The sequence below is a fragment of the Acomys minous genome, assembly GCF_964271855.1.
Source record: "Acomys minous genome assembly, chromosome: 13".
NCBI classification, from domain to species: Eukaryota; Metazoa; Chordata; class Mammalia; order Rodentia; family Muridae; genus Acomys; species Acomys minous.
Genome location: NC_140495.1, coordinates 89,000,226 through 89,021,500, shown reverse-complemented (window position 1 = coordinate 89,021,500; position 21,275 = coordinate 89,000,226). Strand labels below are relative to the sequence as shown.

At 50.9% G+C, this 21,275-nt stretch overlaps 1 protein-coding gene across 12 annotated transcripts; it reads right to left on the bottom strand.

The window, feature by feature from the left end:
* Nucleotides 1–3,897: 3,897 nt before the first annotated feature.
* TBATA (thymus, brain and testes associated) lies at nucleotides 3,898–19,378 on the bottom strand. Of its 12 annotated transcripts, XM_084753686.1 has the most exons (15): nucleotides 19,151–19,378; nucleotides 18,803–18,847; nucleotides 18,173–18,313; nucleotides 16,473–16,628; nucleotides 16,004–16,177; nucleotides 15,006–15,241; nucleotides 12,297–12,452; nucleotides 11,372–11,484; nucleotides 9,182–9,358; nucleotides 8,436–8,496; nucleotides 7,934–8,200; nucleotides 7,309–7,390; nucleotides 6,399–6,543; nucleotides 5,225–5,277; nucleotides 3,898–4,177 (listed from the first exon to the last, which is right to left on the bottom strand). In XM_084753686.1, exons 4-15 carry the CDS (start codon nucleotides 16,517–16,519, stop codon nucleotides 4,057–4,059), a joined length of 1,632 nt encoding a protein of 543 aa, XP_084609812.1. In that variant the 5' UTR covers nucleotides 16,520–16,628; nucleotides 18,173–18,313; nucleotides 18,803–18,847; nucleotides 19,151–19,378; the 3' UTR covers nucleotides 3,898–4,056. The 12 variants fall into 12 exon arrangements, with proteins under 12 accessions (XP_084609812.1, XP_084609808.1, XP_084609816.1 ...); XM_084753682.1 differs by lacking the exon at nucleotides 19,151–19,378 and having other exon boundaries at nucleotides 18,803–18,959; XM_084753690.1 differs by lacking the exon at nucleotides 19,151–19,378 and having other exon boundaries at nucleotides 7,934–8,158; nucleotides 18,803–18,959.
* Nucleotides 19,379–21,275: the final 1,897 nt, after the last annotated feature.

Here is a 21,275-nt window from a genome sequence, read left to right as displayed (position 1 = left end):
GAATTGAAATATTAGGGATAGAGCCAGGTGTGGTGGCGTATGCCTTTAATCCCAAGCACTCGGGAGGCAGAGGTAGGTGGATCGCTGTGAGTTCGAGGCCAGCCTGGTCTACAAAGCAAGTCCAGGACAACCAAAGCTACATAGAGAAACCCTGTCTCCATTAGAAAGAAAGAAAGAAAGAAAGAAAGAAAGAAAGAAAGAAAGAAAGAAAAGAAAAGAAATATTAGGGATAGAATAAATATAAACAGTTTTAACAAAATTCATGGTGGGAAGGCGGGAACAGCCCAGATTTAGGAATGAGGAGTTCTCATCAGAGCTCTCATCAGAAACTGAGAGCAGAACTCTGATGAAGATTTTAATTCTAGAACCTTCTCGCCAGCTATCCATCTCTAGGTTAATTCCAGGTTCTTTTGCTGACATGTTACACAGGAATCTGTTGCAGTGTCGTCTGTGATGCTTATCCCCAGAGGATCATTACATATACAACAGGCAAAGCTAGGACCCACTTGACATCATGTATCAAGGGATAAATACATCCACAGTGCACTCTAGGGGCAGGACAGGGAACGTAGCTCAGTGGTAGAGCACTTTGCTAATCAAGCACACACACACACCAATCCAACACCAACCCAACAAATGTGACCTAGTCACACAGTGAAATATTTAGCCTTCGAAGAGGTAGGAAATCCTGACATATGCTACATGGATGAACCCTGAAAGCACTGTTAATGAATGGAAGCCAGTCGGGAAAAGATGCTCTAAATGAGGGATCTAGAGCAGCCAAACCCTCAGAAACAAAACTATGACTGAGAGCTGGGAGTGGTTTGGAGGAGGGAAGGGGAGTTCCTATTTAATGGCAGTAGAGGTTTGGTTTTGCAAGAGGAGCCATTCTGGGAAAGGAGGAGGAACATTCTTGATGCTCTTAAGCCATGCCCTTAAAATGACAAAAATGCTAAGTTTTATGTAAGAAATCTGCATAGCAGTTAACACTTTGGGTTTTGTTGTTATTGTCCTTTGAGACGGTTTCTTCTCTGTGTGACCCTGGCTGTCCTGGAACTCACTCTCCAAACCAGGCTGGCCTTGAACTCAGAGCACCACTTGCCTGTGTCTCTCAGGTGCTGGGATTAAAAGCATGTGCCACAACTGCTAGCTAATATTTGGCATTTCAATGGCTCACATGTGGGAAGGAATATGGGAGGATCAGGGACATAACTTGGGGTAAGCCCAGCCGATTGTCTCCATGGTGATGACTAATGACAGCATCCTGTGACGGTCAGGGGCCAGCACAAAATCTTCCCAAGGTCAGCTTGTGCTTGTCCCAGTGTGTGTCATATGCTTACCTTCCTCACCAGTCAATCCTGTCTATGCTAAAACACTGGGCTGTCGTTCAACAGAGCTGGGCTTTATGCAACCCTTGGAAGAGGAGGGGTAGACACGCCACGTAGCCTCTCCCCTCAAAATGGCTAAATCCAACCAGCTCCTAGTGATGGAAGTACAGGATGCCTTTTCCTCAAGATCAACTCATTGATGGGATCTAGTTGTTGGGAGGCGATGGGAACTTTGGGAGAACAAGCTGGAGGCAGGCACCCAACAGGAGGGTGTGTGTGTATGTGTGTGTTCAGAGGCTAGATCTTGTCCCAGACTCCTTTCTGTTCCTCTCCCTGCTTCTTGGCTGCACCTATGGTGAATTCTACTGCCAAGATGTTCTGCCTCTCAGTACTATATAGCAGGGTAGTCACTGTCCAGGGGACTGAACCCATAAACCAAAATAAGTGAGAATCCACAGTGACAGGTATTCACCCCCAGCAATGCACCTTGAGACATTAAAGAAGCCCCCCCTTTCCAAGGTCAGGCCTTTCAGGCTAGCTGTGGTTTCTTTTTGAAGAGTGTCTAGGATTTTTTTTTTTAACTATGTGGATATTTGGAAGTGCACTGGTAGTGAAGGCGGATGACAGCATTACATCCTCCCCCCCCACCCTGTACTATGAGCAGACCCTTAGTGGGGCTCAGATCTTGGTAAAGCTGGATGATCTGGGCTCTCTGGAGAGCTTGCCTGCTACCTCCCCCAAAAAACAGGTGGCAGGAGATGGTGACACAGGCCATAACATGTCTGAGTCTTGAGGGTGTTATGCCAAGAAAAACAGATCTAATACAAAAAGACAAAGAGCATCCTACTAGGAGACTCCTAGGAACTGGTCCTCACTCAGACACAGAAAACCGGAGGTGGTTTCCAGCAGTCCAGGGGAGGGGTGTGGGGGCTTATTGTTTTGTCGGTGCTATGGTTTGAATGTTTATTCCCCACCTCACACCCCCCCCCCCCGCTAGACTTATATTAAGCACTGTCCCCAAGGTGACTGGTAGTATTAATTGGAGCATGGCCAGGTGTGGTGGCTCACATCTTGTAACCCCAACACTTGAGAGGCCGAGGCAAGAGGAGTATAATTCAAAGCCAGTCTGGACCAAATGGTGAAAGAGGAGGCCTTTGGGAGTGATTGGTGCATGAGAGTTTTCACTTCGTGAATAGGGAGTGGACAGGCACCCTTATTTTAGAAAGCACTTGGGAGAGGGTGTCTTCCCATTTTGCCATTCTGAAAGGGCATAGAAGGTCCCATCTAAGAATGACAGGTCCTCACCAGACACCAAACCTACGGGAGCCTTGACCCTGGGCCTTTCCACTTCCAGAGCTCAAAATGAATTTCAATTGTCTGTGAATTACCTAAGCCAAAGTATCAGTATGGTGGCTGTTTAAACAGACAAAGGCTTTTAGGTACATCTTCTCCAAAGAGGGGCCATTCCCCTTCTGTCTTAGTGTTTTATTGCTGTGAAAAGACACCCTGACCATAGCGACTCTTTTAAAAGAAAGCATTTAATTGATGCTGGCTTACAGCTTCAGAGGTGTAGTCTTTTGGTTTTGGTTTTTTGAGACAGGATTTCTCTGTGTAGCCTTGACTGTCTTGGACCTGCTTTGTAGACCAGGCTGGTTTTGAACTCACAGTGATCCAGCTGCCTCTGTCTCCCAAGTGCTGGGATTAAAGGTGTGTGCCACCACCGCCCGGCCTTAGTCTTATTATTGTTATGGCAGGAAGCATGGCAGCATGCGGGCAGACACGGTGCTGGAGAAGGAGTTGAGAGTTCTACCTCTTGATCCACAGGCAGCAGGGAGAGAGAGAGAGACACTGGGCCTGGCATGGACTTTTGAAACCTCAAAGCCCATTGACAGTGACACCCTTCCTCCAACAAGGCCACACCCACTCCAACAAGACCACACCTTCTAATCCTTTCAAATAGTTCCACTCCCTAAGCATCTAAAAATATAAGCCTATGAGGGCCATTTTTTGGGGGGGGGGTTTCAAGACAGGGTTTCTCTGTGTAGCCTTGGCTGTCTTAGACTCACTTTGTAGACCAGACTGGCCTCGAACTCACAGCGATCCACCTACCTCTGCCTCCCGAGTGCTGGGATTAAAGGCGTGCGCCACCACGCCCGGCTCTCGAGGGCCATTCTTATTCAAACCACCACACCTTCTTAGTGGCTAAGATGATAACTTTCCTATTATATTTGACCGCATTTTCCAAAAAACAGATGGGTGAAAATGTGGGAGCGACTAGTGGCAAGGTGAAGATAAAGCCAGAGAGATAGCGATGGGCACAGCTGTCGCTTTTACGCCACTGGGGAAAAAAGAAAGCGGAATGACCACGGGCTTTAAAAATGAGGTGCTTTAACACTGAAAGCTGGGAGCCAGGTATGGTGGCTGTGATGGCTCATCTTAGTTGTCAGTTTGAGAGGATCTAGAATCATCTGAGGTCTCTGAGCATGCCTGTGGGAGATTACCTTGATTACGTGAACTGATGTGAAGACCCCTGAGCTTTCTCCGCGGGAGGGCGCTCTGCTCCTCCAGAGTAAACACAGACACTCCTGTGGGAGGGTAGACCTGCCCTCATCCCAGGGAAGGCAGCATTTTATTTAGTAGAGTACAGCTGGAGACTGGGGGTGGGGGAGCTGGTGTTGACGTAGAGGGATGGGGGCCTCCCTCTCCATGCTTAGAAGTTGCCTTTGAGCTAGGCAGAAGTCTCCGTGTTTGGGTTTGTGCTCCTCAGCCCTCGGCCTTTGACTTGGTTGTTTTCTCCTCTGAGTCCTCGTTGGGATGCACTCGGAGGATTTGGGCTTTGCCAATGAACTCTAGAGGACAGAAGGGAGGAAAGAGAGGAAAGAGTGGACAGGGAGATGGGCCAAAGTCAAGGCCAGCTTTGCTTTCAGTTCCTGGGGGGGGGGGCGTACCTAAGACAAGCTGGCTCCCCTGCTCTGAGCCATACCGCTCCTCCCAGGCTGTTTCTCATCTGGATAGCAATAGCGAATCAAACCCCCTTTGTAGCCAGGCACGGTGGTGCATGCCTTTAATCTCCGTAGTCGAGAGGCAGAGGCAGATGGACCTCTGTGAGTTCGAGGCCAGCCTGGTCTACAAAGTGAGTCCAGGATAGCCAAGGCTACCCAGACTGTCTTGAAAAACCAGCCAACCAATGAAACACTCCTTTTGCATGCCAGCTCTCTTTGGGGGCACTTTGGACCCTGCATGGCCTGACAAGGGAGAATCATGCCCACTGTCAACAAGCATTCTCTTCTCTCCCCTCCAGCTGCTGCCCCACCCCCACACACTCTGGTTTAAGACACTATGTCCTGTCCACTGCAGGGGTCTCCTCTTTAGGCTCCCTGGTCGCTTTCCTGCCATTACCACCCTCACCCACGCTTTGCACAGTGACCACAGGGACATGCCACATCCTGCTCATAACCTCCAGAGTGCCCTGCACTCTTCAAGAGGTTGGCCTTGCCTTGTCTTACCTCATACTACTGCCCCCACCCACCAGATACCCCGGCCAGCTTCTTGTTCTATCGGTCTGCCAGGCAGGAGGGAATTTTACTTGGTGACTCTCCTTGGGCATGCTCAGGGACAAGCGTCTGTGGCTCAGCACAGGGAGTCCTCCCCCATTCACCTATTGTCTTCCCAAGGGATCCCGTCCTTTGTGCACATCCCTCTCTAAGATATAAATCCCGATGAAGTAGGAACTTGTCCCAGTTCTTCCCTCATGACTCCTCAGAGCCTGATACATGGTAAGTAAGCAACCAATGTTTGTTGCATGAGAAAGCAAACTGACTTTCTTGGGCAGGAACCCAGCCAGAGCTGGCTTCTGTGTACCTCCAGAATAACTCCCTTTGAGGGCTTTTTCTTACCTGGTTTTTCTATCTTGGGTGGAGGTGGTGTCTTTGTCTTCCTCAGGGATGGACTATAACCAAATACAAAAGATAGGCTCGGGAGGCTGAGTCCACAGATGGTCGGTTGGGTAGGAATTGGGGTGTGGCCAGTAGCCAGCTCTCAGGAAAGGCAAGACACCCTTCCTGCAGACCTTGGTGCAGGACTGTCAATGTGTGGACCCAGGCACCTCCCTGCACCACCAGAGCAGGAACTGGACAGGTGTGCTTCTGTGCCTACTGTTGCCACAGGGAACCAAAGCCCTCTTGTCTGGACTCATAAGGGAAGACCTTTCCCATAGCCCCGTGCCTGTCAGGCTGCGTCTGGACAAGCAGCTAAGAAGCTGCTGCAGCCCTTCACATACCCACACCATTTTATCTATAACTCTAGCAGGAGGCTTTAGAGAGGGGGTGCAGAGGCCAACTTGGGGTTGCTTATCAAAGCACACAGCACTGCTTGCCTTCCCTTCCTTGTGTTCTTCCAATGGCTTAGTCCCTATGTTTCAGCACTAGGAATTGAACCCAGGACTTGTCCAACCATCTACCCAATGAACCCTAGCCCCGTTTAAACAGGATATGGTGGCGGACACCTGTAATCCCAGTGCTCAGTAGGCAGATGCCGGAGGGTCGAGGGTTCAAGGTCATCTTCAGATACACAAAGCTGGTTGGAGGCCTACCTGGTCCACAAAGCAAAGCAGCCACCCACCAAAACATGCCTCCCACAAACCTAAGCCATTTTCCTCAGCTGTGCTCCAGCACCCCAAACACTATTCCCTCAAGTGTGCTCATCCCTGACCAGGCCAGTACTCCTCCATCTCCTGAGATGGGACCTTTTCCCAGCCTCTCTGCTTTGCGCTTTGTGCCTCAGTATTCAGCTGAGGAGATGGCTAAGTGCACAAGGTTCTTGCCAGGCAAGTTTGTGAGGTCTGGAGGCCCAGCGCCCACATGCATGTACTCTCCCCTGTGCCTTGAGGCACAATCTCTCCACTGCATCCAACAAACACTGATACATGTAGTCTAGCTAACCAACTTGCTTCCTTTTCCCTGTGCTATGTGCTGGAAGTAGAGGTTGGTCACTGAGCTAGGGAAGAGCAGATGCTCATCGTGAGGGTGTGGTTCTGGGAACAGGACAGATGAAGGGGGGCCTGGAGCCCACCTGGAGGTAGCCTGTTGCGTTTCTTGAGGCGGTTCTTGAAGCTCTTGGAGTTGGTTTAAGAGCTTCTCGGCTGGGATGGAGGGGAGAGGCTGTGGGAGGAGCTGAGCCACAGCGGTCTGCAAAAGCCCCAGCGCTAAGTCCTTCTCTGAAAACACAGCACAGGGCAGCATCCTTAAGGCCCAGCTCTTTCCTCCCTCATCCAGTCCCACCCTGGTGAAGAACAGCTTTCTCTAATCATCCTACTTTTCTTCATAGGGAGAAACCCAAGAAAGGTTCCCCACACTGCTTGTAGCTGTGTGAGCAGAGCCCTCAACCCTTCAGCCCTCTCTCCTACCAGGAAAAAACCAATATGCACTTGATTCTTGGCCCCTCCCACCACCTCCCACTCCCCCCACCCCCACCCAATGGCTGGGATTTTCTCTCCTCCCTCCCCACTTCCAACTTCCTTCTCCCATCCAGAAACTCCCCTCCAGTGAGCTGTAGCTCTGTCCCTGGAGATGCGCCCTCCCCACACAGTCCCAAAGCAGATGTGTACTTGTTGGCTTTTGCATACAAGCCCCTGTTTTCTTGTATGTGCACCCGGGTAGATATGTTTCCTACAGCAGCTGGGAAGGGCTGTGCCTGCTAGGAACAGTCTGGATATTTTTTTTTTCCTTTCCTTCCCAGACACCTATGCCTGAGGTCAGTACTAAAGTGGGATTCCCTTCCAAGGAATAGAGCCACAGAAACCCTACTGAGGAGCAGGGGAGGGGTGATGCTGGGAAGCCTTTGGGCTACTTTGGGAGTCCTAAGAGGAAAGACAGAAGGCCCTGGGGTAGAAGCTGAGTATCTCTGTCCTGCAGGGTCAGGAACAAGGGCAAGGTCTTGGCAGTCCCTACACAGGGCAAAGGCCACATTGTGCTGTCCTCACCCTTCGGTGGAGCATAGAGCAGCCAGAACTGAATAGCGCTTAGAGAGTCTGTTTGTAGAATCTGACAAAGGAGCTCCAAGATCTGTGTGTAAGAGGACAGGCTGTGGTCAGTGGGAGGCCCCCCGGCACACTCTAGCCAGAAGTGCAGCCAAATATGGGATCAGGGGATAGCAAGCTCCTCCACTCAACATATGGCCCCTGGGCCAGAGGCTTCTCTCGGCTAAACTGGTTCTCCTGTAGGATCCAGCACTTTGAGGAGGGGCTTTTTCTAACAATTGTTCTGGGGACATGGAGTGGAGGACACACGTAAGCTCCCCCACTGGGCAGGTAGAGGATGCGAGGCCTTGAGGATGGAAGGCCTCAAGTGGGGACTTCAGGACAGAGTTAAGCCTCAGAGAGCAGACAGGTAGACCCTGCAGCGCCACAGTTTTCATCAGGCTAGTTGGAACTTTTAGAGGCCCTCACTGGGACAGCTAAGTCAGAGCTGACATGTCACCTCCTCAGAGACGCATTGAGTCCAGCATGCTGGGATCTTTTGAGTGTTGACTTGAGGTACCCCACGGGGGCCTTCCCACCCGGGAGCTCTAAGAATCTAGAGATATTAGCCAGGGTGTGGGGGACTTGCTGTAAGTAGCCTGCTGGCCAGAGTGGGTTGCTTCTGCCAAGTGCCTAGTGAGGGGTTCCATCCAGTGAAGCAACCGAAAATCTCTGCTCTTAGCTGCCTCCTCAGCCTGTTGCTCCCCCTGTCTCCTCCAGTCAAGCAGCGGCAGGATATGGTCCAGCTGTGTCCGGAATGTGGTCTGGGGACTTCCTAGGCCAAGTTGCAGGTGGCGGCTGTGGCTATGGAAGGCTGGAGGGGGTACCCGAGGTGGGAGGTGAAACCCTGAGAGTCCTAGGAAAGTGGGGTTCTCTTAGCACTTTCCAGTCGGCTTTCCCAAGGACCTGGAGGGGTCTATCAGACCCTGGCAGGCCCACCTAATCCTTGATGGAGTAGGAACTGGGTTAGGCGTCTCCCTCAGGCCTTGACCTGCTAGATGCCCACACCCTGGTCCCCCAGCACCCACTTGCAGTGGTGGCCCACCCTGAACTGCCCTTAGACCCTTCCCCGTTCTTCCCGTCCTCCTTACCTGCCCTGGGCCCCCTCCCCACGGGACCTGAGAACCTAACTCCAGGTGCGGTGAGGCCACCCTATGGTGAAGAAAGTACTAGTTCTAGCTTGGCTATGCTAGTCATCCTCTGGGGACCTGAGCCGCAGGACTCTACCCAACAGAGACTAAACCTCATTGGTGAATGGGGGATCCTGGAATCTGTCTCATCCATGTTACTGGGCCCCAAAACACTGCCTTTCAGAGGGAGGTGGTGGTACTCTGGCTCTGGGGGATACATACTCATTTTCACAGGGATTGCCAATGCCCTAGTCCAATTGTCACACCGTAGGAGCTCATTTCAAGCCTTGATGGGAAAAGGGGCCCAAGGAGACCCAGGCCTGGCTAGCCTTTGCAGCCTGTGGGTTGGGAATGCACCAGCGGGCCCTTCCCTTTTAGCTTTTCAGTCCCTCTGAAGCTTTCTCAAGAACAGTGGGTATTAACACTGGAAGGATGCCTCAGTCGTAATGTTGCTCCCAATTTGGTCAATGAGCCCTGAGAGAGGACTTATACAGAAGGGTCAGGATGACAACAGGCTGTCTAGAGGTAGAGTGGCTCAGAGCCCAGGATGCTCACTCCTGGGGCAGGCTCTTTCTGGTCTTACAGTCTTAGGGGGCAGCGTTTCCAGAGAAGCTTCCCAAAGGCAGGCCAGAAGGGTGCTTGTTTGGAAGGCCTGGGAAGCTGGAGGCGGAGACCTTTGCAGTCCCTGCCTTCAGGATAGGGCTTACCAGAAGCTCCTGGTTCTGCAGAACAGAGGTTTGGACTCCTCCATCTTTGCCAGAAGGGTTGCCCCGCTGGCCCTGGCGGCTACGGCGGGTGAGGGCTTGGCTGGAAGCAGGAATAAGCCTACCAGTCTCAGCCGAGTACTTTGCCCCCTGGTCCCTCAGAGAGGGCTCTTCCTTCTGCTGGGAACAAAAGTGACCAAGGTCTCTAGGAGCCGGTGAGACCAGGAGAAGGCAGAGGGAGAAAGCTAAAGAGGAGGCTGGGTCACACCACATGCAGCCTCCCCCAAATCCTAGCAGGGACCTAGGATGTTGTCAAAGCTGTCTTCGCCTTGCCCCAGGCCCTCCTTCATCCTGGATCACCCTGCATCCCAACTCAGCATCCCAGGGTTGAATGAAGATGCCCCTAGTGGCCTCTTCCAGAGGCAGGTCTTCTTCCATCCTGTTTCAAGGTCCCTTCATCAACCCTAATTCCTGGCTCAGCTGCCCCTCTGTCTGAGGTCTGTTCCTCACAGCTTAACATGTTTTCTCCACTGCCCTGGCATCCATGCTCCCGTGTGTGAGTGTGTGTGTGTGTGTGTGTGTGTGTGTGTGTGTGTGTGTGTGTGTGTTTGTCTGCATGTGTGGATATGTACCACATGCGTGCAGTGTCTTCTGTTGATCCCCGGAACCAGAATTCTGAATGGTTGTGAGCCACCATGGGGATGCTGGGAACTAAATCTGGATCCTCTGTCAGAGCAACCAGTGTTCCTAACCACTGAGCCATCTCGTCAGCCCCTCTGCTCCCCTACACACAGCTTTTTAAAAGTGGGTGTTGAAGATTACCTTATCAGTCCCTTATAAGATAAGTTTTGTTTTGTTATTGTTTTTTGAGACAGGGTCTCTTCTCTACATGGAGCTGGCTGTATTAGAACTCACTGTGTAGACCCGGCTGGTCTCAAACTCATAAACTCACAGAGATTTGCCTGCCTTTACCTACTGAGGGGTTAAATTCATGTTCCACCATGCTTATAAAGCAAGTGTATTCTTTGGCTGGGTGAGGGGTGGAAGTAGGGGTGGGGTGGGAGTGCCGGGGAAGGAGGGGAAAGGCAAGTGTTTTCTCAATGAACTGTCTTCCTGGCCCTCGACAATCCCTGGGAAGCTTCTGGGTGCAAGGCAGGCTTGGAGCCTCGTGCATATGTAATTCTAGCTAAAGTGTGTACTAGTTCTCTCCCATTTTTTTTCCCCTTTGCTTTTTTTTCTTTTTTGGTTTGAGGCAAAGCCTCAGTAAGCAGCACTGACTGGCCTGGAACTTACTATGTAAAGCAGGCTAGCCTTAAGCTTGCACTAATCCTCCTGCCTCCATCTTCCTAATGCTGAGATCAGAGATGTGTACTGCTACACTCATTTTTCTCCACCATTTAAAGAAAACAAGACCTGGACACTTAGCTGAGCTACCCTGAGCACCGTAATGAGTTAGTTGCAAGCAGGGGACAAGAAGCCATGTCCCCACCTCTACACATAGGTCGCCCAAAACACACTCCATTACAAAGGGCTGAGTCTGTCCCAGTACCACCTGCCCTCACCACTTTGTCCCTGAATAGGACCGGTGAAATCATTTCCACTCTGAAACCCTCCTGCGATCCTCTACTCCCAATGAGACTGGGTGCTAACCTGTGTCGGTAAGTTAAGAAGAAATTCTTCCTCCTTTCCTTCAAAGTCAGCCTCCTCTCATCTGTCACCGCTGCCCACTCTACCCTGGGCTCCAGGCTTTGTTCTCTGAAGATATCCTAAGGTGGGTCAGGGGGCCTGCTGCTCAGAAGTGTTTCCCCCATAAGCATCCGTGGATGACCCTAGAGCAATGGTTCTCAACCTGTGGGTTGAGACCTTTGTGGGGATGGTGGAATGACCCCCTTCACAGGGGTCACCTGAGACCACCCCGCATATCAGATGTTTCCGTTACAGTTCATAACTCGTGTAATTATAGTTAGGAAGCCGCAGCCAAACTCATCCTGTGGTTGGGGCGGCACCACACTGTGAGGAGCTGTATTAAAGCGCCGCCTCATCAGGAAGGTTGAGAGCCACTGGACTAGAGGGTGCTTCTTGGGTTTCCTTTTGCTAGGTGTGATTTTGTGCCGCTTTGCCCTTCGCCGGCATGATGGCCCTTCCCCTCCCACGCCAGCAGCTGGGTGGCTGGGGGAGGGGACGGCGACTTACAGCAGCTTTCTTTCCAGGCTCGCTCCTTTGTTCGGCACCTGCGTCATTCATCCTTGACTCAATTTCCTTAGCCACTTGGGAAGCCAGGTCCTTTAAATTCTTCTTCCAGGTGTCTGAGGGGACAGGACAAGATTTAGGGGAGGGGGTCACCCTGTTTGCCCTCCCTGCGTCATCAGGATAGGGATGGAGGAGGGGAAAGGTTCTTAGAAGTGGCCTCTCACTTGGCAAGCTTTTCTGCCCCGGAGGGAAAAAGCTTAGAGACAGCCAAAGGAGCAGGTTTTGCTGATGCTGGCAGTCTCCCCGAGTCCTCTCCTGGAGGGTTAGGGGTGGTGGGGTGGAGCTTGGGGACATTAGGGCTACTGTGTCTAAATGCAAGCAGTCTGAGCTGGCTTCTCTTCCCTTTTAGATTCCTGGAGCCAACGCTGAGATTTGATTTGGGAAAGAGCCATGCTTGTTGTTAAGACACTGTGCCACTCAAATTTCTCTGCCTTGTACTGGCCGCCACCCTGTTCGACAGGATCTCTCCCACACCCTACTCTCCTGGACCTCCCACACCCTAGGAGCAGAAAAATAGGGCTTGGCCTCTGAAGTCCCTCCAACATCACAGCTGGAGGTCCTGATAAACCTCTTGAGTGTACGTGTTGCTAAATAGTACAACAGTCACATTTGTCTTTAGCTCCAAGTCACATGAGTATGGCCCAGACTGACTTGACTCCTGCTCTTTCTTACTGCTCAGATCTAAGCAGGTGCACTTTTAGGGGCTTTAGGACCTGGGGGATGACACATGAGACTGACCCAGGAACGGAGGGAAACGGGGAACCCCAATTGATGAACAATGGCCCTCTCCTTCTCATGTCCCTTGCCCAACCACATACTTTGGGAAAGGTCTGAGCCTCAGGTAGAAGAGTGTGGCCAAAGTACCCACCAGGAGAAAGCTGGGGGTTCCGGTTGGACTGTGGGTCTCCAATGGGAACAGAGATGGTGGGCATCCCTGTCAGATAGTCGGATAAAAGTGTAGATGTTGTCAAGGGTGCCAGAGAGATCTCGTCCCTCACCACGCAGACGGGCTTCCCGGTGATATCTGCAGAAGGAATGAGATCTGAAGGCTGGACCCCAGGAGCTCCAAGGGGCTGGGAAGAGGTGGGGACAGCAAGGGGTGCTCCGGGTCCTCCTCTTCCTATAACTAGAAACTCATATCATCGGAGACAACAACCCATATCAGACTTTACTCATGGGCTCAAGGGGCAAAGGCAAGACAGAGGCAAGCTCTCATAGGACCCTGGCTTCCCTACACTGGTCAATGAATTGTAGGTGGCTTACAATGAAGACAATAGGGGTGGGGGTGACGTGGGGGTGGGGGTGAGGGGACAGTTCCGTTGGTAAGTATTTCGCCTTGGAAGCAAGGGGATTTGTGGTCCACACTTAGATCTATGACTTTAAAAGGGGGCTGGACAGATGATGCTTAGTGAGTAAAAGCACTTGTCATGTAAATGTGAGGATCTGGGTTTAAATCCCAGGACCCATATAAAAGCCGGATGCATAAAGTGGGCATCTATAATCTAGTGTTCTTATGTATGGGGAGATGGGGGTAGAGCGAAGATATCCATGAAGCAGCTGGCCAGTGGAAAGCCAAGGATGCTCATTATCAAACAAGGTAGAAGGAGGTAAGGACTGATGCCTGAGGCTACCCTCTGACCTCTACCCGAATACCTGGGCACAGGTATACCCACATTCATAAATGTGAATGCGCGCGCGCGTGCGCGCGCACGCGCGCGCACACACACACACATACACACAAAGCCAAGCTTGTAACCCAAGAGCTGGGGAGGTGGAGACAGGAGGATCTCTAGTGCTTGTGGGCCAACCATCCTAGCTAAATGGGGATGGTGCCTGGAGAGCAACAGGATTGCTGCCTGGCCTCCACTTGCACACACATGAACATGCACACACACACACACACACACACAGACACACACAGACACACAGACACACACACACACACACACACACACACACACACACACACACACACACACGGGGTAGGGGCATTGGTGAGGACAGTAGAAAAGGAATTAGAATTTCTGTTAGCAGCCTATATGGGGTGGAGAAGAGTCTGCATGTGAGGACCCTTCCTGCCCAGAACCTATCACAAGTCCAAAGGTAAGGAACAGTGCGGCTGGGCCTTTGCTGCTTTGATCCCAGGACCCTCCCTCTACTGGCTCTGTGGTGTCTCCTCATCTTCTCTAATGTCTCCTAATTTCCTCAAGCTCTTCATCTGAACCTCTGTTCTTTTGTGTCTTTACAGTGTACTGTTTCTTCTCAGATGGCTCTCGCAGTGGTATCTCCCCAGCCTGTTCCATCTGTTTCCTCTACCACTGGCTCCTCCCCACTTCTATCCCCACCTCTGCTGGCCCTTGATGGCTTCTTAGTATTGGATTACTCTGGTTCTTTACTGCCCTGGCTGACCGTTAAGGAGTTGACATTGATGCCTCTCTGCCCTATGCTTCAGCTGAAGTCAGTGGTCAGATCCTAGGGACCTTCCCTTCTGTACTTGTAGAGCTATGGAATCTTCCACTGCTTGATGGTTCCGCTTCCATGAAGGCCACCAGTGTGATCTTGTTCAAATACTTCTCATGGTCACTTCTACTCTTGTCATCCTCCCAATGGCCCCAGTTTGATTCAGTGAAGCGATGATGATGATGATGATGATGATTGGCAATATCTCACTAGGTAGCACAGGGTAGGCAGGACCTTTTATGTAGACCAGGGTGGCCTTATACTTGTGATGATCCTTCTGCCTCAGCATTCCAAATGCTAGAGTTATAGGAGTATTCACCATGTCAGGCTGAGGTGGCTTAAGGCAGCACCAATGGCCTGCAGGATCCACCTACTCCTGCCTCTCTGAACTGCCATCCCTTCCCCTCTGCTTCTTACTCTGCCCGAGGCCCCCAATGGGGCTCTCCTGCTGTACCTCCAACAGAGCCAGGGTCTTTGTGTCGTGCCTCTGCATGACATTCTTGTGTTTGACTGATTCATGCTTATGGGTCCCACCCTTTCCTCTCTTTAGTCTTCCTCAATATCATGTAGTTGATTAGGACTCTTGTGACAACCTTTTGAAAATGGCCATCTCCCCTCTGTAGCCTGGTGCCGACATCTAGTCTATGTCTCATCCTTTCCAGCTGGATGTCAGCTCCTGGACAGCGGGGACAGTAGTCTGTTTCTGCCTATTGTCTTGTCCTTGGTGCCCTGACAAGTGCCCTTCTGTAGCTCACACTCTGTAAAAGCTGCAGGTGGGTGGGTGGGTGGATGGATGGCCAAAAGGACCAAACAGTATGAATCAGACGTCAGTGTAGTTCTGGGGGGGGGGGGGGCGAGACACCCATCCTTTTCTCTGGACTCGCAGGGAAGGAAATTCTGTAGGGAACTTCTGATATGCTTTTGCTTTCCTGTAGTCCCCAGGTCAGTCCTGGCTTGGCCACTGGGCAGCCTTGGGACTCAGTCAGGCCCCATGCTCTCTAGGCTCTGCCTGGAAACAGGTACGAATGCATGCCTCTATGCCAGATCTCATGATGCCTTAGTGATACCCACACCTCTGCAGGCCCCTGTAGGCAGATCCTGCGTACTTGGCCCCTACCTTGGATGTGCGTCACTCGCTGTGGTTGGGGGTGGTGCCGGGAGAAGAAAGAATGGTGGCTGAGGCGTCCAAAGCGGTAGGCACTGGGTGTTTGGGGCTTAGAAGTCTTCACTTCCTCTTGGGTCAGCTCGAAATCCACAATGCCTGGGACCACAGGCTCTTTCTGGAACCCGACGTCCCCGTGGCTCCTTGGAAAGGGCTCTGGTTTCTTCTCGGGCCCCGGCTCTGCCTTTGGACTAAAAGGGGATGGTTAAAGAGAGGCGAATGGTGTTTCCTCTGGCTCATCAGGCCTTGGGACTCAAGTGCTTATCAAGGAGCCCAGTCCCAGAGGCTGCCTTCATGGCACCCCCACCCTGTGACCCCAAAGCTTGGTTCCCCGAGAATCCTTTCCCAGTGATGCCATCTGGTCCCAGTGAGCCTCTGTCTTCCTAAGATGCCTTGGTAGGGATCTGGGGCCCATCTGCCAGAGAACAGATGGGACCTCCCAGGAGTCCCCGCTTTCTTCCTGAGACCAGATCTAAAACCAGAAAGAGAAGCCTCAGACCCACCTAGTCACCACACCCCCCTAGAATGCGCCAAAAGCCCCTTATATACATTCCCCGGGAACAGGGGCTGACCTCGTCAGGGGTTTCTCCCCAAACCAAAAATTTGGCAGCCCCAAGACGCCAGCTTCAGGCTGTCACCCTCCCCTGTGTCATTCTTATCTTAGTTTCAGCACCCCAGAGGTCAGATCTAGAGGCAAGGCCTGGGCCAGTCCTAGCAAGTCCTTTGCCCACGTGGTCCCTCCCAGGAGCTGCTGAGCTGAACTCCAAAGCGGCAGGAAGGGAAGCATCCAGCTTTTTGTCTTGTTGGGCTAGGCTGGAGACCAGCTGTCTCAGGTTCCCAGCATCCCACCCCACCCCCAGGATCTGAGGAAGCTTAGCCTCTGTCCCTGAAGAGGAGGAGGTGGTCAGTCTAGGTCCGAAGGTTGTCCCAGGAGGGTCGGCTCTACCACCTGCCTGGTGGCTTTCTGTACTTCCTTTGCTTGCTGACCCTGGCTGCAGGGAGGTCCCTTGGTGGAGTGGAGGTGGGCTTGGAATATGCTAAGAAAGGCGTGCCTCCCCTGATTCCTGGGAGGATGTTGCTGGGCGGCCCCCTTTTCCATTCTCTTTTCAGCTCTAGGCAATCTGAGACTTAAAGAAATAAAGCAAACTTCTCTGAAGTGGCAGTTCATGGCCTCCTCCACTCCCAAGTAAGGGGAAAAGCGCCTGCGCTGTAGCCCTGCCTTCTACTGTGTATTTCAGAGACCTATACGGAGTAGCTACCCAGCTCTGCTGGGTACCATTCCAAGGTGAGGAAGGGCCTCTCCTGGAGCTTGGACCCCAACTTACTGAATTCCTCCAAGTCTACCTTTGTCTTCTGTCCTGCTTCATCTCCCTGGTGGCCCCAATGCACTCCTTTCTAGCCCGTAGGCATTTAGGTCCTCACCTCGCTAGTGGATGCTCAGTCAACTGGGTTTTCACCTCCGTAGTCATCTCAGCGTTTGCAATGAGAGAGAAAGACTAGAATCCTAATGCCACTGTTCTCGCGGGAGGGCACAGCTCTGGTGGACTGCTGGCAGGTGTATAGACTGGAACAGACGATCTGAGTGGAGGAGAAGGGGGCAGCGTGTGGTAAAACTGAACACTGCGTTACCCAGGAACTCCTCTCCCAGACCTAAGATAAACTCCTACAGCTGTGCAACATGGTTGCCTGTGAGAGTAGTGCAGTCAGAGGGTCCAAAAATGGCAAAAATAAGACCCATCGCCATCGCATACATGCAGAAATGTGGGAAAGCCAGGGCTACACTCAGACCATGGCGCTTTTAGGTTGCTGAGAGAAGCGATGAACCATAGTAACAGCTACAGCAGGGCAGTAGTTCTTAACCCATGGGTTGCCATCCATCTTGGGGGAGGCGTCTGTCAAATGGACCCTTTCACAGGGGTCACATATTAGATATTTATTTACATTATGATTCATAACAGTAGCAAAATTACAGTTATGAGTAGCAACAAAGTTACTTTGTGGTTTGGGGGGTTCACCACAACATGAGGAACTGTATTAAATGGATGCAGCTTTCGGAAGGTTAAGAGCCACTGATGTAGGGTCTCACTATGTAGCCTTTGCCGGCCTGAAACTTGATAAGTACCCCAGGCTGGCCTTGGTCTCAAACTCATAGAAATCCACCTGCCTCTGACTCCAGAGTCCTGGGATTAAAGGCATTCCCCACCATGGCCAGCTTTGAAATGTTTTTTAAAAGTAGAAGTTCACAGGGTCATCAAGATGGCTCAACAGGTTAAGACACCTGCCACCAAGCCTGAGTTTAATCCCTGCAACCCACATGATGTTAACAGAAAGCTGACTCCTCCTAGTTGTTCTCTGACCTCTACACACACACACACACACACACACAAACCCATGCACATACACCCATCCACACACTGTACTCACACAGTATACACACACCTATACACACACACACACCATACATATATGCACAATACACACCTATACACACATAAATACACTGAAACACACCCCCATACAAACATCCATAAACACACCCACCCATATACACACACCCATACAGAGACACACACACGCTCCATAAACACATACTCAATACACAAACACGTATACACACATATCTATATGCACATACCATAAACACACTATACACCCCAACACGCACATGTACACACACACACACACACACACACACACACACAAACACAAATTCAGAGGCAAACATAATTATCACAAACATTAGGTCAGACAATAAATAAAACAACTAAGGAAGTTCCCCTAGTGAAATTTTTGGGTGGGACAAGTAGGAGGAAAAGAGCACGCAGGAGACATGTTAGTGGCGATGCTGTGATTCTTGTGCAGGTGGCACATTTACAACAGTTCAGTGCTCTAGTAAGTAAACTAATTAAAAGAAATGGATGAAAGGTGACAGATATAAAAAACCTGCTGAATTACGATGCCAGTTCTAGGGACAGGACATGAGTGCATCCTGAGAAAGGCCCTTAGCATCACGGATCTGCAAGGCTGAGAGGCCTCAGTACCACCCCCATCAGGTTAGCATATGATGGGTTTGCCTCATTTGAGGCTACCCAGCCAAGGACCAGCACCCCCGTTGGACTCACAGGCTCCTGATCTTTTGTCTAAAACAGTGAGCGAGGCTCCCTCTTCAGGAAGCCGCAGGAGGCTGTCATCGATGGCAGGGGCAAGTGCTTAGATGCTTCATGCTTGGAGACTGGGCATTTGGAGGTCCCTCATCCACTCGCCTACAGGAGAAGGTGCTCTTTAGAATAGAAGCTCTCAAGTGCTCTTGACCATCACAACAGCAAGAAATTCTTTTTCCCCTCAGGTCTCAATTCACATGTGTGTTACATGTGCATGCACATGCTTGTGTAACACACATGGATATATTCCGAAGCAGTATCAATCCATGAGATGTATTTGGATACTTTCGTATTTTTTTCTTTTTATGAACATCAGACATGCCCCATTCAACTGCTTCAATGAGCTTATGAGTTGCCACCCACACTAGAAGGGTCAGTAGGGACCCAGCAGGAGAGACAGATGAGGTCACTGCAGCCCGCTTCTACCATCCCCTGCCTCTACTCTGGGATCCTTGACAGTCAGGTACAAAAGGTCTGAAGGTAGCCACCAAATCTAACCACAGGTTGTCCTCTTGTCCCCCATCCCTTTATCCTCACCTGGAGCCAGAGCCTAGTTCATTTCCTGCCCTCCAGAGAGGTCCCCGAACTCACCAGGAAGCTGTCCACTACAGCATAAGAGCAAGAAGCCCCTGGTGCCTGACCAGGAAGGATAAAGAAGACTATTAATCAGGGGTAAGGCTTGTCGGAACTGTGGGCAAACCTGTTCTTTGTGACTGTGCTGAGCCCAGTGGTTGCTAGGTTACCTCTTTCCCACAGAACTGTGTTCCCCAGAACACAGACCCAGGACCTTCCCTGCCCCCCCCCCATATAGCCTTTCTCTTTCCTGGGGTAGGGGGTGGGGGACAGACAACTCACAGAGGACTTTCTCTCATCCCTTGAAACTCCTCCACTTCTTCTCCAAGCCCTTCTAATGGGGACCCACAGAAGAGGGTTAATTACCTGCAGCCAGCGCCAGATGGGAGGGAGAAAATCTGGCCAAGGATACAGGCTAAACTCGATTCTGGTCTTGCCAGCTTGACACAGCCAGAGCCATGTGCAGGGCTCTGCCTCGGGGAGCTTTGATTCTTGGGATCAGTACTGGGGCAGCGGAGGGGAGAAAGGGCTGGTTACCTCTTAGGTATAGAAGAGACCAATCGCAGGACCTGGAGGGACCCTGTGGCTTCACTTTGGCCGGATGGCAAGGAGGAAGGATTAGGGTTTTCAGTCAGTTAAGCTGCCTGCTGCATTGCCAGGCGTGTGGATTTCCAAGTACCCTCTGTTCAAATCCCATTCTGTCATTTATTGTGATGTGGCCTCAGACAGTCTACCCAAGGGCTCTGAGCCTCAGTCCCCATCTCTCTGAAATAGAGATGGGGTTCCCATTTATTGTCCCTTGGAAACTGAGTTAACACACACATTAAAGTGCTTAGAACAAAGCCGGGCCTGGTAGCACATGCCTTTAATCCCAGCACTCAGGAGGCAGAGGCAGGCAGATTGCTGTGAGTTCGAGGCCAGCCTGATCTACAAAATGAGTCCAGGACAGCCAAGGCTACACAGAGAAACCTTGTCTCAAAAAACCAAACGAAAAGAAGAAAGAAAGAAAGAAAGAAAGAAAGAAGAAAAAAAGAAAAAGTGCCTAGAACAGTATGTGGCATTGAGTCTGATCTCAACTATTATGTCTGTGTGAACTGAATGCCCTTGCCTGCCTCCCAGCTTGTTCTGAAGAATAAAGGAACTGGTGAGAGTGAAGTGCCTAACTATATTCATGCAGGAGATGCTCAAAAAGAGGGGCTAGGGAGGCGCTTTAGTCTGCAAAATGTTTACCCTGCAAGCATGCGCAGATAGATTTAGGTGGTTCCCTGACACTCCTGGTCCATCAGCCTACTGTGTTGGCTAGTTATCTGTCAATTTGATGCAAGCTTGAGTCGTTGGAGAGGAGGGAGCCTCGCTTTTACGTTAGGCTGTAGGCAATGGGGAGGGCCCAGCCCATTGTGGGTGGTGCCATCCCTGGCTGCCCTGTTTGAGTTCCTGTCCTGACTTCTTTTGGTGATAAATAGTGGTGTAGAGCAGTGTGTATGTCCGCCATATACACCCCTTCCTCCCCAAGTTGCTCTGGTGTTTCATCACAGCACTAGGGCACCTAGCCTATTTGGTGAAAAGAAAAAGTGGATGATGCCTGAGGAATGATATTTAAAATTGCTTTCTGGCTCATGTTCTTCACATGTTCACACATGTTCAGTAGCTGTATACACATGTGCACACACAAAAGTGATACTCAAAAGGATGTGTGTTACATAAAATTCATAGGCTATTAGTTTTTTTAAGGCAGGGTTTCTCTAGGCACCCCAGCTTAATTTTTATTATTAAAGGCCTATACTTATTATAATTGTTTTATCTAACCTGCTATCATAAGCAACAAAAGACAGACACCTGATTTTAGGTAAGCCTTATTTTACCTGGGCAGATATTAGCCCCTAAACTACCCTTATCTCCCAGCCCCCAAATTCTCTCTCTCTCTCTCTCTCTCTCTCTCTCTCTCTCTCTCTCTCTCTCTCTCTCTCTGTTTTTGGAGACAGAGTTTCACTGTGTAGCCTTGGATGTCCTGGACTCGCTTTGTAGAACAGGCTGGCCTCGAACTCACAGCGATCTGCTTGCTGCTGCCTCCCAAGTGCTGGGATGAAAGGCGTGCGCCACTGCGCCCGGCCCATAAATACTTTTTTTCCATCTGGGCTGCTTTCCTCCATCCATGCTGATCCAGCCATATGCTTCTCTCCATGCTAAGCCATGGTGGCTCCCTTCCTTCTTTCTCCTCCGGTACTTGTCTCTTTCTGTGATCTTTCAGTCCCCAAAGCCCTTGAACCTTAGCTCTGCCCCTCACTTCTGTCCTGCCCAGGTGTAGGCCTTTTATTCAGTCAATCAGGGATAATTTCTTAGGCAAAAATGACAAACATCATTTTGGGATACCTGAGTGTCTGCTCGTAAAAGACAGCAGACAGAACTCGGGGACCAAAATAATGAACAATCAGATGCAAAGCACCAGACTCGCTGCTGCTGACTAACTTATCCAGTCAGTTAAGCGAAGCAG